This window comes from Mytilus californianus, unplaced genomic scaffold (genome assembly GCF_021869535.1).
Source record: "Mytilus californianus isolate M0D057914Y unplaced genomic scaffold, xbMytCali1.0.p SCAF_12, whole genome shotgun sequence".
Taxonomy (NCBI): Eukaryota; Metazoa; Mollusca; class Bivalvia; order Mytilida; family Mytilidae; genus Mytilus; species Mytilus californianus.
In genome coordinates, this window is record NW_026262604.1 from 62,961,238 (window position 1) to 62,978,733 (window position 17,496).

A 17,496-nucleotide genomic window follows, 5' to 3' on the forward strand; every position below is an offset into this window, starting at 1 on the left:
AATGCTCCTAGTGCTATCGGCATTTGACATGTCAATTGCTTGTCAACGTTCAATCACAGATAACTTACCGCTTGCCATATTTCACAGTGACTTGGTGAAGGTCAAATTTCACCTGTACGCTGGACAGTAGGAAGATGATTTAAAGGCATCGAAACAGTGTATTTGTAAAAGTGCAGATGACCTTTAATAAAAGATTGCTTGTCGGGTATATCGGAGTTTAATTTTTTTGGTCGTAATGAATTTTCTTAGTGTATGCTATAGGCAATTCATAACACCAAACATAAATATTTTTTCCGCAATAGTTCAAAAAATATTGACAGTTATATTTAGGTGGTGCTTAACTTTTGGCGGACTGTATATATTGCTGATGCCAAAGAAATTTGCACTCTACATAACATATCCTGTCATCGTTCAATATTACAACTTGAGTGTGAATGCAGTGACAATGTCTGTGTCCTTGGAAATACTTTTCTTGTAATTCCGTTATCGGCCACAAACTTTCCGTCGATAGCCCTACTGCAAACGATGTTTTGGCCACCTACCTTATAAGTTCTGCCAATCATCCAAAGAAGGCCAATAGATAAGACGGTAATATGTTTCTTGAAATAGGTATACATGTATGTGTGTCATCTTTGGTAGTCGAAACACTAGGGTCAACTATTTCAGAAAGCATATAATAAAACGGGTACGATTGTAACCATATCACAAAAGAATAATTCTATTTCCCGGGGAAAGCTGATAATCTGTCTGAAGAGACCATTAACATCGGCTACAATTCAAAGTAACGTTTCAGGAGTTTCACCTGTAAAAAGAATATAGTTTGCTTGCAAAACAAGTGAACATATTTGTTCGTATTAATAGTTCCACTCGCTTTACAAAAGCGGGCGGTATATAGTAATTAGGAGTCGTACATCTTTTATACCATTACACTTTTGTATCCGCAAATGTTCCCTAACCGACTTAAATAGTGTGTGAAGTTTTTTTAACAATGACGTTTAAATCTTGTAAACGGTATTTTTTCTACTGTAAGATTCGGATCAATTAACATTGTGTGTGTAAATTGAAATATCTTTACAAGCAAACAGCATTTAAATCAAGAATGACGTAATATAGTTTTATTTGATAACATATAACTACTTTATTTCTTTAGACATGTCGTCATCGTTTAAAAAACTTGTTTGACTTCAATTAAATCTAAAATTAGGTTCACAGACATCCCTGTACTTTAAAAGACAACCTGAGTGCTTTAAGAATATTTAAACGAAGTTCTTGGGGGTCTATACTTTGAAATTCTTGATTTAATTTAAAATGTAATGCATGTATATGTTTAATGCAACTTAAGTTACTTTAATTTTTTTAAACGAGGAAACGATGCAAAGGGGCACTTAGAACCCATAAGTCGAAGAAAAAAGACTCCACCATGGTCAAAAGAAAAACGACGAAAATACAAACAAGTCCACAAAAACTCCACAAAGAAACATAAAGTTCATTATGAAAAAAAAAATATCAACTGATTTTGACGAATCATGGTATATGTTGTCCAATTATAGCGGTAAAGTTTAAATAATTGAGACCTCTGACAGATAAGGATAATTTGACAAACCATATGGTAAATTGAATCAAATTGTCGCTAACGATAGTCGAAAATTAACAATTTGTGTCTGACGATAAAAGGCATTTTAACCATCTTCAAAGATTTATAGGATCACTTATTACAATACGGGCCAGTATATATAAAGACGAATATATATCTGCTATATATATTCATTGCATTGAAAGATATTTGTTGTTTTATTTTTCTAATTGATCTCGTTAGGCCGTCAATTAACAATTTATAGTAACAGAACTTATTGAAATGCATCAAACTGACAAGTTGTCACAGCAAGCTAAGATGGTCAGTTAGGGTAAACTGAGAAGAAAAAAAATCTAGACAAAAACAAACACAAATCATATTAAACGTAAAAACAACGAAGAGCCGCTGGTCTGACAAGTGTTTCAAACTGGTCCGAGTTGTCTTTAAAACTTGTTCGAGCTGTCTATAAAAGTTGTCTGAGTTGTCCTCAAATTGGCCAGAGTTGTCTTAGTCCGATTTGCCTTTGGGTCCAAATTGTCCCGATTCCACCTCTCAAGCTGCCATTTTTTAACAAAATTTCTTTGAAGACCTGTTGTTCAACTATAGAAAAACATCATAGGAGTTAGTCTTTGTTTGAACCGACGTTTTATATTTACACTTTGAAACGACCCAAGATTTAAATGCTACCTGTAAATGTAATTGTAATACTAATCGTAGGTGTATAACCTTCTATAAAACCCTGATACAACTGAATCCGGACGTTGACGCGTTTGAAGCGATAATCAGGCCAACATTTGGGATGGCAACAATTTCGAATGCCTTTCTAGAACATATGTGAGTATATATCTATGTGTATATGAACATGGTAGTTCATCTAATCAATTATAAAGTTGTTGCAAGTTTAAGATTTTGTAAAACATGTTTGATGAAACTGCTAGATGCAAAACGCACAGGCATGGTGCAATTTTCTACTTTTTATGAGGTAACAATGTTCAATATCTTTTCTTACATTAATTTTTGCGTAGCAATACTTTAAGCAATAACAAATAACTGCACGCAAAATTGCCACGTACTTTCAATTGTTCCCTAGAACTCCAAAATAAACACGATATCGGATTAAATAAGTTCACCTTATACTGTATCGTTCGTTTCATCAAATATGTCAAGTTTTTTGCTCTCTTACGAATAATAACTGTACAATTCGTTGACAAAAACCGTCACAAATCCCTGTCTTTTTAACGTATTCGTGATGGCAACAGCACCTCTTTTTTTGTATTTTATTTTAAATTTGCTTCTCTTAACTTTGTCAAAGGATAAAACCATGAAATTATTAGTCATTCAAAGCCATAATTCAAATGTTTTATCCAGCGCACAGCTGAAGGCATATTTTTTATTGAAGACTAGGAGTTTAGATGATATTTCTGATGAAAGTTTAAAATATATATATATTACAGCTAATACAACTTCAATATCTTAATTGTCACGATTTTTAGCCTCTCTTAAATGACGAGTCAAGCAAGTCCTTTCCAACTGTTTCATTGTCAATTCTTATCTTGCGTTTGTTTGTACTGTATTCCTGTCACGTAGTGTTGTCATTTTAGCGATATTGTTAACATTGTCATATAAACGGGAGATTTGGCTAGCCATATAACCAGGTTCAACCCACCATTTTTTCTTATAATGTCCAGTACCAAGTCAGGAATATGGCAGTTGTTATCTACAGTCCGTTTATATTTATGTTGGCGTAGGCTTTTGTTGTAGTTCAGTGTTTCTATTGTTCTGTTGTTTTATAGTCGATGAGTTTCCCTCGGTTTTAGTTTGGTACCGGGATTTGTTTTTGCTTAATCAAATTATGATTATTGAACAGCGGTATACTACTGTTGCTTTAATTGATACCACCGTCTAAGGTTGAGTATAGGATTGATTTGCAAACATGTTTAACCCCGCCGCATTATTTGCCACCGGTATCATTGACAGGGGCGGACCCATACATTTTTCAGGGAGTGTCACCAATACTAACTTTCAAAACGTTTAATTTTTCTTTGTTGATAAAGGTCATGTATGTAGCAACAAAGCAAACGGTAACCTATGGTTTATAACATTGATTTAAATTTAAATTTAATTCTCTTTGAAGTCTGCGAGCAAAAGTGTAAACGGGCTCATGACATTCTTTGTGTAAACATAGTGCAAGCGCTACCCAAAGGATTGACTGGGGTTATAGAAAAATGGTCATCCCTTGATCTTTTGGCGAACGGCAGTGAAACGTTTATCAAAGTGGGCGTCCGTTTGGCTGTGTGGGATATATAAATTTCCAGCCTCGTCCGGTCAGAATTGGAACGTTAAAACCGATGCCTCGATTAGAGAGTGCCACTCACTTTGAATGGTAAACAAAACTTACAACTCTTTGATGGTTCCATGGGTGGCATTTTTCAAGGCTAAATTTCATTTTCCGATGGCATTCCACCTCCTCTCCACCAAAAAATATCCCAATCAACCCCTTATCATAGGACCTACATATTGTATTTACTATTATTTTGTTTGAGTCCTGAACATGCATGAAATATTTGCCATTGGACACTAAGAATACAACAACCAATCAATCATAATGCACGTGCATCAGATTTTTTTAAAATATTTTTTGTATAAAAATTTGCTTGATATATGATAATTCAAGGAAACTACTAAAATTTTTTTTTATAAAAAAAGAAAAAAGTGTTTTCTTAGTTTAAAGAAAAATAATCTCAAAACTGAATTGTGACTTTTTGTCCTGTGGAAAGTAAAATAACAAAAATACCGAACTCAAAGGAAAATTCAAAACGGAAAGTCCAATGGCAAAATCAAAAACGCAAACACATCAAACGAATGGAAAACAACTGTCGTATTCGTGACTTGGTACAGGCATTTCCTTATGTAGAACATGGTGGATTAAACCTGGTTTTATAGATAGCTAAACCATCACATGTATGACAGTTGCATAAAATTGCATTAAATTGATAACAATGTGTGAACGAAACAAACAGACATAATAGGAATAATAAATTTCTGTTCTACATTCGATCTCTACACCATGCACAATTCCCCTGGAAATAGTACAAGTAAGCAGTTCATATATACATGTAAAGTAAGGAAGCCTCGATCATCAAACAAATGCTGAATTGTGCATGCTTATGCACGTAAAGTAATACAGCCAGGTTCGTTAAATGTATTCGAAAAATTCATGTCACTGCTGCATCTCTCGTTGATATACGTTTCCGAGTCATATGTTTAAATAATTTAAAACTGGTTATGCGTAGCGATGTCGTTTGTTTGAAGATTGAAGTTTCAATGATCATTTTCATTTTTTTTTAAATATATAGATGAAAAGAAATATGACGAAAAACCAAACCTTGTTTTCTGGACTAATATTTCAAACGCGTCGATTCCGAATCGAAGCTTCCACATGTTTAACTCGTTACAAGAAAGATAGGACACAAAAGTTTAGTTTTTACATTCTTTCCATCCCAAGTAACCTTCATATATACTACTAGTACTTCCTTTGCTCGTATTTACTTGCTCATATTGAATATTGATGCATTTATATATAATATATATAAATGAGGAAATGGGGTGAATATAAATGAGACAACTATCCCACAGAGTAAAAATGAAGTGGTAGTAAGCAATTATATGCCACCGTACGGCATTCAACAATGAAGAAAAACCATTACGTTTAGTCGGCTCTGACATGATAAATGTGAAAAATTTCAAACGAGAAAACTACAGTCTTATTAATAACAACGACAACCACTGTATTTAAGGTTCCTGGCTTCGGACATGCACATAAAGAATGTTTCGGGGTTAAAAATATTTTATGAGCGCACAATACTTCCTCTAAACTGGGACAGTGGTGAAACAGTAGATCAAACTGTAAAAATTAGTTGCAATTGGCCTAAATCAAACGATCGGTACGAGGCACTAAAACAGCCAATATAACAACAATAGACACAAATCACAGAAATAAGAGTATTCGCAGTTACTGAAAGATAGTTCAAAGCCAATCATAACTATCAAATAAATCATATTCTCCAAGACTAAAATATCAATCAGTACCCAACCAACGGATTTAGTGTAAATAAGTCATAAACAGTTTGAGAAACGCATGCCATTGTGCATTTTGTCTGCTTGTACATAATTATGTTAAATATGTTATATTAAATCCGATCTTGAAGCAACTTCACAAAAAGACTTAATTTATATTCAGTAAAATAAGGAAGTGGAATACCATTCAGTCTTCAATATTCGCAATTAGACTAGAGTATGGAAACGGGGGATGTATCAAAGAGACAACAACCTGACCAAAAGAGCAGCACACGGGCCAATGCCACCAATGGGTCTTCAATGCAGCGCTAGCGAGAAAGTCTCTTACCTTTAGGAGGGCTTCAGTTGAACAATTATGTATACTAGTTCAGCGAAATGGACGCCACACTAAACTCCGAAACATACAAATGACCCAAAACTAATAAAAAAAAACAAAAAAAACAAGACTAGCGAATACTAAAGGTTTCTGACTTGAGACAGAGGCTAAAATACGTCAGGGTAAAATATGTTATGTGAGATCTCAAACCTCACCCTATGCCTCTAGCTAGTGTGGAATAAACAAACACACAGTTGAGTTAGATTTTTATAGACCAACCTACGTCGAAATTAAGTTACATGTATGTCTTAATAGCTAACAGGATCATTTAATAATTTTTATGAATTCAATATGAAAAATGTATAATTCAAATGATAAATATGTTCAAAATTAATAACTTTAGACACATTTTTTATGAATGATCTATATATTTACCTGCGTTATCTGTAAAATGCAAGCCAAGTCAAGAGCCATAGTCTTTTTAATTGCTGTCTGGCATGTTTTGATTGTTTTCATTGGTTGATGTAGTATAAATTAGGCCTCTTGTTTTTTTTAACTAGCTCACGTTTATTCGTCCTATACTGTAGGGAATTTGCTTATGGTTGAATGTCGTACTGTTAACGTTTACCAAATGTTATCAAATTGGCAGTACCACGCATATATCCGTGCGCTCGGCCAGTGATATCTGTAATTTGTCGCGCGATTGTATTTTCTAACCAATTTACACTTTCATATTGTTTATGACACTTCTTGCATGTACAAAAGAAATAAAATACCAAGTGTGTTTCAACTATGCAACGGATATTGAATGTTGGCTTATATATGGCGGTGAAATAATGTTTTTGTCATGTATATTGTTATCCACATATTAAAACATGTGTTTTAATACATGTAAAATTCATTTGAAAAATACAAAGATTTCGCAAAGAATCGTACAGTATGAAATAGTGTACAGATAACGAAACGTATACAATTTGAAAATAAAGGCATGTGAAATCATGTATTTTTTTGGTTTCTAGATAACACATAAACCTAGAGTCTTTACAAGTGTGATAAGTCTTAACGATAATATTATCAAAAATGTATGTTTTAAAATATATGATGCACGGGAAACTTGAATTTATAATTATCAAAAATAGTGAACATGCTTTTATCAGTGGCAAATTCGTGCATTTTTTTTATATTGGCATATAAAAATAATCAAATTTTTTAAATAAAAAACTTGCAGTAAGAAATGAGTAATACAGCAAAATACCCAAAGAATAAATATTGGGATTTCCTTAAAATTGTAAATTCTCCTCTGTCTGAACTCGATAGTACACGCTGTGTTCGATTCGAACGCGTCAACGTCCGGATTCATTTGTATAGGGGTTATACGGGGTGATGACAATTTCCGCAAATGTCTACTAATTCGAATGTATGATCTACAATGTTCAAAAAAGAGATTTCATATTAAATACAAGATATGTAGGAGTACAAAATTATATAAATGCTAACGATGTTACCCCTCATCCACAAGCTTCGCCCGTTTTACTGAATTTCTATATAAAACAAGAGTATGTATCAAAATTAAAGTGATACCAGATAGAAAATAGAAAAGCTAACATCGAATACAAAAATGTTATTTATTAGAAATAATTGAATTAAACCACCTTGAAAAGAAGAAAGTCGCATTAAAAGTCAGTAATTTATTTGTATTGTACTTCTTTATAGTTTGTTAGGTAAATGAAATATAAAAAAAACACTCACTCCATAATATATTTACTATTCCAAAATTGTACAAAGTTGCTAAAATATTGCTGCATTAATAGCGTGCATATATGGTTTCCTTTTTGGATGAATCGTTTGCAATATGCATGTTAAAAATCAACTTCAAATAATTATTTATCTTGTGATCGTTTCGTTACGTTGGAGGAGTGCGTTCTTAATGTAAGCAATAGTTGTAATAGTTTGACCTTAGCATGTACTTATATCTTCCATATACAAGTAGTCCTGCAGATCGGTGACAAAATTGTGGGTTTGATGATAAAAGCACCACGTTTGGCATGGTAGTAGTTCTGGGTGTTTCAAACAGTATAAGCTATGGACCCACCTTAAAATTTCATAATGGCGGCTATTTCCAAGATGGTCGCCATAAAAAATCAAAATCAACATATATCACTTATATAAGGTAACAGTTAAGGTCAAATTTGGCATGATTGTAGCGCTTTGTGATTAAAAATATGTGGAGTTCACTTTGAATAACATAATATAATCTATATACAATTTTTGTTGAAAATCTATAGGAAAAAAGGATTGTATTTTTTCAACAAAAAAATAAGCTTTTTATTCGAGCTTGAATAAATTTCTAACAAAATTTTCAAAATGGACCTTCCTTGAATAGCTCTCAACACTGTAGTTATTTGGTCGAGACAATCTTGACTTATATTACGACATAAAAAGTGCTGAAGAACGGTCAAACAGAAAGAGTAAATAATATAGGGTACCACTGACTTGTCGTCGTGGCCCTTATAGATTACTAATTTAAGTTTTTTATCTCGAGTTTGAACAAACTCATGTGAAAAAATCGAAATGGGCCTTTCTTTGAATTTGTTTCAACACTGTAGTTAATTAGTCGAGACCATTTTGACTTATATTACAACAGTAAAAGTGCTGACGGACGGACAAACAGTAAGAGTGAATACTAGGGTACTGCCGACTTGTCGTCGGGGCCCTTATAAACTATGCGAAACTGTTAAGTGGACTAGCACGTATGTCTCAATGTTATCAATAGACGTCAAACAGTATATAGATGAGGCAAAACAATCTCTTTATAGTGTCAAGGCAAGATAGTGTCTGTTTTAAAATGGTAAAGGACGGAGACGGTGAATTAATTCTTAAAAGAAAATCAATACGTACATAAGATAATAACAAAAGGAAAGGAAAGGTGCCTTCATTGCTGTTTTCATCTCATTTATAGTTCAATTGAACCTTATGGATGGAATTCCCTCACTTTCTGTTGAAGACGGTTTTAGTACCGATTTTAATGGGTTTCATTGCTTTATTTCTAATTTCATTATGCTACAACGGACGAACACCACTGCTGGGTTATATGAACAAATAACAAATTGTCAAATAAATCTTACTAATTTTGTCAAAATTTCCCGACAATCTCAATGTGAAATACAAAACAATAGAAGTATTTAGACAATTATAGGACACCTTAATTTATTTCTTAGATAACTTAGATACAAATATTATATTTAACAATTTTCAGAAAAGTGATAAAGCAAAAGGTGCACCAGCATACGGAAGCCCATTTAGGATATCCAACAAAATTAAAAATTCGAGTTAATGAACTTAATTAATCGAGATTACGGATTAAGTCGTTTTCATTCATTATTATTTCAAAAAATAACATTTGGGATAACGGAAATTAACCCGTGATCACGAATAACAAAAATCTGGGGTAACATTTTCCTCTGATTCGTTCAAATAAATCCATGATAACGAATTACTAAATTAGTGATTGCGATTTTGATTAGTAATCACGAATTTTGAATTCGTAATCTCGGATTCAAAGTATATTTTCTGAAAAATAGGCTTCCCCAATAAAGGGGTGTAACCATAGAAGTTTAAATATGTAGCCTAAGGGCCAATTTCCCCCTGAATATATTTCACACCAGAACCATTTTTAAAAAGTCTAAGTCTTTAACTAAATTCTTATTACATGTATCACAGTCCAATGTATGTTCTCTAAGGTTATAACAACATAATGGGTCACTTCTAAACGTATCACAAAATTATAAACACCTAAAGAGCCTGCAGTTAGTCCAGACCGGAAAAATGTGATAGCTTAATAAATCAAAACACTACATGTACCACCCTTTCAAAATTTAAAAGTATAGATCATGCATCCTCGTAGCTCAAATAAAGATAGCTCAAAACGGCTGATAGACCTTAGTCATCTATTCAAGTCTTCTTCGATTACCAACCTTTCAAAACTAAAAACTATAGATCATGCACCACGTTATTTTGTCTTTGATAGATTGTTATTGGCAAATAATACATCTCTTTATTTTTTTACTTATCAATTTTAAAGGCGTGAGCTTGAATAATTTGCCAGAGGATGGTTACTTATCTTTTGCTTCCTGTTGACTAATCATCATCTCATCATAAGATGGTATGTTAATCCCCGATATGAGCTTGCGTTTTTTTTTATTAATTGATCTGAATAAGATGTGACAAATTATAATCCAGAATATTCGTGCAATATATTGGCTGATGGACCGTATTCATCAATTCTTATCATCTTTGATTATACTAACCTTTCACAATTTAAAAGTATATCATGCACCCTAATTGTTAAGATTGATAGAGTGTTTTTCATTCGTCGACTTCATCTACGATTTTAATAAATTTGATCTGATAGCCGCTGTGTATATACTTCAACGGCCGGGCTAGTTTTCCTGTGCGTTAGGTAGTAAATTCCCTTGTTAATGTGATAAGGTAATGAAATATAGATATTTTTACCATCTTTATAGGCTATTTCATTGTATAATTTAAATTTGTAATCCATAATATTTAAATTATACAATTTTATTTCTTATTATCATGATTATAGATAAAAACAAGAAAATTTGAAAACCTTTGTTTCTTTAATCACCTTATTTCAATGCATAAGTCAGGCGGTCTATTTTGTCTGCATTAATTATGACATCTTCATGTTGATATTGCGTAAATGAAAACGAATTACGTTGACATATTTCAGTTTCAATAACTATGATACGAAATATAACAACAAAAATTTTATATATAAACGAGAAATACTTGGAACTAAATACAGAAGTGAAACAAAATGTTTTTTTTTGGTTTTGTGATATCAAAATCGAAAAACGAAAACACTTCCGTTTTTAAGTATTTAAGTATTTAAGATATAAAAAAAACGAAAAACGAAAAATCTTCCGTTTTTCATTTTAGTTTTAGAGAAATCAAAAACGAAAAATGAAAACACTTCCTTTTTTTTCGTCTTTTGTTTTTGATATCTCAAATCGAAAAACGAATGGACGAAAATATAATGACCCTCTTGAATAATCCAGTTAATAAAAAACGCGCAAAAAGTGATTCATTTACAGCCTTAATTAAGTAAATATGTTTTCGAGACCAAAAGTTTTGTAAAAACAAAAAGGATAAAAATCGTACAGTCAAACCTCATCTTTTCAACCTTGTAACTCTGTTTATAATGGTAATACATATTGTGTAAACTGTGCAAATACAAAGTTCAAATGTATCATTTAATATAATGCCTGTACAAATAAACATGGTTAGTTGTACCGTCAGTATCTGACAGCCCGTCATCAGCTAATCAAATGTTGTAACGTATACATATGATGCCGGTCTTCATTACATGTATTAAAGGGTATACTCAAGAATAATCAGAATGCCTGTTATTGCTATTTTTCAATTTTCAACCATCTTTTTGTATAACTTTCCATCTCAGCTACTCGCCTGAAATATTTTATTCCTCAGTCGAGTGGGAATGTGATGATATCAGAAGCCGAACCTTTTCACGTTGTATAAGAACAGTATATTATCTATGGTCTTGTTAACTGGAGGCTACATACCCTAGGCAATATATGACTTTCCTTCCGAGTCACCATATATCATTCCCGTATGTGATACGTATTCGAATTGTGAAAGCGTTTTCTAAAAATGTTTTCAACAATTGTATATTCCTTTTATGATTTTTTTATATGGACGCCATTAAACTGTAAAAGATAGGCGAAAATATCAAAGGGACATTCAAACTGATAAGTCGAAAATAATTTGACAACGCCATTGCTAAAAAAGAAAAAGACCAACAGACAAACAACAGTACAGAAAACACAACATGGAAAACTAAAGACTGAGCATCACGGTCCCCAGCAAAAGCTGGTGGTGATCTTAGGTGATCCTGCTCCAAAACAACATAATGAGTAGACCTTTTTTGTCAATTTTCAGGCATACTCAGTCATGTTTATGCAATTTGTCCATTTAATTATAAAAAGACATCAGTACTATTCATTTATTTTTTTCAAACAATTCTTCGCTACGTCATTCATAGTGCGTGCATTTTATCATGATTTTTTTTTACAAGTACACAAATACAAACGAATGGATTAAAATGCGTATGGCTGTTTACGACATTTGTGAAATGTTGGAAGTACAAAATTAGAGGTTCAAAGGAGCCTGCATCTCTGCATTTTTCATGAAATTGATACACTGCAAAAATCGTATGTCCAGAGGCGGATCTAGGGGACAGGGGGTCTAACACCCGTTATGGAGCTCTATATATGATAAATGCATCGACTTTTTATAAGTATCACTCCAAATGTTTGCTTGCTCCGCATCTGATGTCTGTTGTGTGGAGACTGTGCGTTTTGCTTGGCATAATTTTTGTTTATCGTTTATAGTTTTCTAAGAACTGGAAATATACAAAAAACATTTTCAGGTTTTTGGTGGAGTCGTGTTGCTCAATTTTTGTTTTTCTATGTTGTGTTTTGTAAACTGTTGTTTATCATTTGATCGTTATTAGATTTGTCCATGTTATTGTCAGTTTGTGTTCGATTAGCGAGTTCAAAAGACCTTTTGGTATCTTTCGCCTCTCTTTTAGATGAGTTGAAATTATGATATAAGGTCAACAACTAGTATACTGACGATTTCATTTATTTACTGGTGATTTTATCAATTGACTTTTTGTAGATCTTGTTAAGCTGATCATTTTTGCAGGTTACATTTTTCTCTATCTAGTTCAGTTTGCAAGATAAAATGAATATACATGACCAAATGGGTCAAAATCGTCGTACTTCTCAATTTGCTTATTACAGTACTCCTCAACTACATTTTACAACAGTTTACGGCAAATGGTTAAAAATCGTCATTAAGAGGTTATAACTCCCACAAGGAGTCGACTAAAGCTTTTGATTTGTAAATAATGTTTTGCTGTTCACGGTGTCTTCATTTCTACAATGTAGATCCGCTTAAAGCGCAAAAGTGGGTAAATATTGTTAATAAAGGGAAATAACGTCCTTGATGAGTCGACTGACGATTTTTGCCAATTTGACTTATCTTAAGTTCTAGTCTTGTTAATCATTTTTGCTTTGATGGTTTTCCTCTATCTGTTACAATCTTCAATAATATACAAGCATTAATGTAAAACAATGGGAACAGATCTTCATCTAAGGGATATAACTCCTATAATTCGGACCAGATGAATACAAATTATATTTTCTGACACTGTATTTTACGACTTTAAAATTTTGTTCAAAATGTTAAACCTAAATGCTTAGGATATACTTTCTCCATGATAATATAAGTTACATTATGATATTTGATCTTGCGGGAGTTTTTGGTGTCATCCGATAAACTGCTGTTCATTGTATAACTTCAGGACTCAATTGTCCTATCAGTTAGCGAGACAAGGTTTGAATTCTCTCCATTTAAATATATTCCATTCACAGTCGTTTTCAAATGTTTCATTTTTTCAAGAATAACTCTTGACTTTTCATCAATAGAAATAAGAAGATGTGGTATGAGTGCCAATTAGACAACTCTCCATCCAAGTCACAATGTGTAAAAAGTTAAAGGTCAAAGTACGATCTTCAACACGGAGCCTTGGCTCACACCGAAAAGCAAGCTATAAAGGACCCCAAAACGACTAGTGTAAAACAATTCAGTTCAAAATGCACATTAGCAGGTTTAGGCTCAGCGCCGAGCATAATATTATCATGTTTACTTTGAAAAAACTGTTCAACTGTTCTACTACGAGTCCATAGATTTTGCAGCTTTTATACATTTCCCCAAATCGTAAACACTAATACATAAAGTATACATAAAGTATACGTATATAATCGTAAAGTACTCGTTATTACACATAAATCGCTCGAAATAACTCGTAACAATATGTAAAGCCATCGTTATACGACCCGACTGAAATCATAAGCAAAACGTAGGCATTCGTAAAAATCTGTAAACAATTCTGCCCAATAGGTATTATATACAGTCCGCCAAAAGTTAAGCACCACCTATCTTTGTTGCATCGAATTTTTTTTCATTTAAAAAAAAACAGTTATAAATCCTCGAAAAAGAGAAAATATTCATGTAGCAATTTTGCTAACATATGCCATAAACAAACCATAAACTTAAGTTTGGTCACTGATTCAGGTTCTATGCATTTGAATTTTGCGTTCATAGAAATAGTGAAAATTACACAAATCAGAAACGGAATTTAAGTTTTACTTTGATTTAATTTTTTTACAACTATTAATCACCCAAAATCATTAAAAGTCTAATATATGGTATGTTCGGCAAATTTAATGTCAATATTTAAGTCAATAGGATGTGTAACCACCTCTCTTCCGGTACAGTTCCATAACACGGCGTATCATACTCTGTATAAGCCTTCTGAACTTTAGTTGAGCAAATTTATTCCATTCATCAACAATTGCCCCTCTTAAATCGCCAAGATTTTGCAAAGGTGGATCTCTGCGATTGAGATTTCTGCCAATGGCATCCCAGACATGTTCGATAGGGTTCAGGTCTGGAGACATGGAAGGCCAAAAGATAGTGTCAATGGGTTCTTGATCTTTGTAATCGGTTACAATCCTTGCCCTGTGTGGTCTAGCGTTGTCGTCCATGTACAAGGGTGTCAAACGCAAGTTGGGGATTCTCAAAATGAGGGACTACAATGTTTCTGAGCACCAAATCCCTGTATGTCTGTCTGTTCATGTTACGTATACCCTGCAAAATGTTCATACCCAGCTTACAACAGTATGAGAAGAAACCCCATACTGTAACACCACCATCAACGATTGCTGTCGTTGGGCAATTGTTGTTTTGGTGATAGGCAGTTTTATTTCTCCGCCAAACTCGTATTCTGCCGTCTATTGGTCGTAACAGAAACCAACTCTCATCTGACCAATGAATATTTTGCCAGGTTCTTATGTTCCATCGTCGATGGTCATACGCCCTTTGAAACCTGATTATACGGTGCCTGGCTGTTAGGACACGTCTTTTGACAACACGACGTGCTCTTATGTAGCCTCTATGAAGTCGACGGACCAATATTAGAACACTAAAACGACCACCTGGAGGCCAGTGGTGTCTAAGCTATGGGACAGGAGTAAATGGGTTGGCTTTACATGTAGCACGACCAATAAGAAGTCTGTCATCACGATAGGTAGTTAAACGGGGTCTTCCGGACCTTGGTCTATCATTTACAGTTCCTGTGTCAATATGATGTTGTTAAAATCTGACAATGACGGTGCGATTAACATTGAAATGGTTACCAATGCTCCTAGTGCTCCTATCGGCATTTGACATGTCGATTGCTTGTCAACGTTCAGTCACAGATAACTTACCGCTTGCCATATTTCACAGTGACTTGGTGAAGGTCAAATTTAACCTGTACGCGGGACAGTAGGAAGATGATTTAAAGGCATCGAAACAGTGTATTTGTAAAAGTGCAGATGACCTTTAATAAAAGGTTGCTTGGCGGGTATATCGGAGTTTATTTTTTTGGTTGTATTGAATTTTCTTAGTGTATGCTATAGGCAATCCATAACATATTTTTTTCGCAATAGTTAAAAAAATATTGACAGTTATATTTAGGTGGTGCTTAACTTTTGGCGGACTGTATATTATGGTTGCAACTTCTTAACATAAAGATGTTATCAATCATTGTCCATAAATGTTAACAATTGATGCAAAGTGTCCACATTTTTGTGTATCACGGTGGACAACTTAAACAAAACTTGAAAATCAACAATAAAAACGTTCATCTCATTTCCCAAAATGTTGCAAAATTGCCATGCGCACATCAATCATTTTTCTCCTTTCTTTAAATTGAAATATTACATGAAGGTATTGATGGGGGTCCTTCATTTCTGTATTCATTATACTTTTTGCCCATTATTCTCTATTCTTTGTATTAATTTTTTAGCATTATTCCATATTCTGTAAATCCCCATCTACACCCATCTTACATTAGAATGAATGAATTAATGTGTAAAATCTATTAAAAAGCTGGAGAAAAAAACAAGCCACATAAAAATATATGCACTATTCTTTAGAAGTGAAATAAAAGAGTATGTAAGTTGTTTTTCTTCCTATGGAACGCCAAAACTATTTTTATGCCCATTTTCATTATATGATGTGCATTTACCTTTATATGATGTGCACTTGTCATTATATGATGTGCAAACACCTTTATATGATGTGCAAATATCCTTATATGATGTGCATTTTCCCCTATACTATGTGCAAACATCTTTATATGTGGTTGTGTCATTATATTATGTGCTTGTAACATTGTATGATGTGGTTCGATTTACTTCATTATATGATGTCAAAACGTCCTATATGATGTGCTTCCATCATTGTTATGGTCAATGATCATGATTACGATTAGAAGGATTACTGTCTACGTCATAACTGATTCCGATCTGCTTCTCCTGACTTACTATAAACCTAGCTCAAATCTGTAGCTATCGTTTGGAAAACGGTTGAGATTTTAAAAGAGATAAACATTGGCACGTTGTACCTCGTTTTAAAGATGAAAAAATCGCATCTTATATAATTGATGGAAAATTGTCAAAATATGAATTGCAAAGTTTAGGTTTAATCGATGGGTTTACAATAATGAACATACGGTTGCAGTTATTAAATGAATGGTCCTCGATTGTGAATTGAGAACATGGAATTCAAATATTTGATCTATCAGAGGATATTCTAAATTTTTTTGAATGCCAGTTTACTGTTTCTGATCTAGCAGCTCCAGTCTCGTATCAGCTTCCGAAATTGCAATATATAGAAAAAATGAGACAGTGCAATTTAACAAAACATCAATGTATACACCTCCAGACTCAAGAACTGTAAACAGGGCTAAGGTACCTAAAGTTCATCTTTTATATCTTTTTCTTGGAGCCAAGAGAGGGAGGTATGTTTTTTTTTTTTTAATGTTTGATTCCAAATTTCTTAAAAAAAAAAAGACATTATTTGTTTCAGAAGGGAAGCAAACAAAATAGTTTGTTTCCATTGAAAATGTCTTTCCTATTAAAAGGCAGTTTCTTCTATAACAAGTTGATACATAAATTTCAAGTAAGTTCATTTCTAGTAATGTTTTGCCTTGCTGATCATTTTAGCTGTTCAAGTTTCTCTTTATACATTACTTTTCTCAAGTGGTTAGTAAAAAAGACACAAAAATGGGCAAAAATGGGACATTGAAAGCGTAATGACTGCTGTAAGGGACCGGTCATTTGTAACTCCAAAAAGGGAACCCCAAAAAGGGGATAGGAAGAAATTAAGGGGGGCCTTGCAATTTTTTTGGATGGAAAGATGGTATTCAGTTTTTTATATTTATAAATAATATGCGGCCGTATAATGGTATGGCGATGTCGTCCAATGACATTTGGTTTCCAGACAATAACTTGAGAATAAGTGTATTGATCTCTATCAAATTGTATAACAAGGTTCCATACTTGTTTTTTTGGGGTAATTGTCAACTGTTTAGGAA

The 17,496-nt window shown here is 33.3% G+C and overlaps 1 protein-coding gene across 1 annotated transcript in view; it reads left to right on the forward strand.

Annotated features, from left to right (window-relative positions):
- Positions 1-2,274: 2,274 nt before the first annotated feature.
- Positions 2,275-17,496, forward strand: part of LOC127722166 (cytochrome P450 2J4-like) — a 49,081-nt gene continuing 33,859 nt past the window's right edge. Inside the window, exon 1 of the mRNA XM_052229038.1 lies at positions 2,275-2,407. Within this exon, the coding sequence (XP_052084998.1) occupies positions 2,373-2,407 (35 nt within the window). The 5' untranslated portion in view covers positions 2,275-2,372. The remainder of the gene's footprint in view (positions 2,408-17,496) is intronic.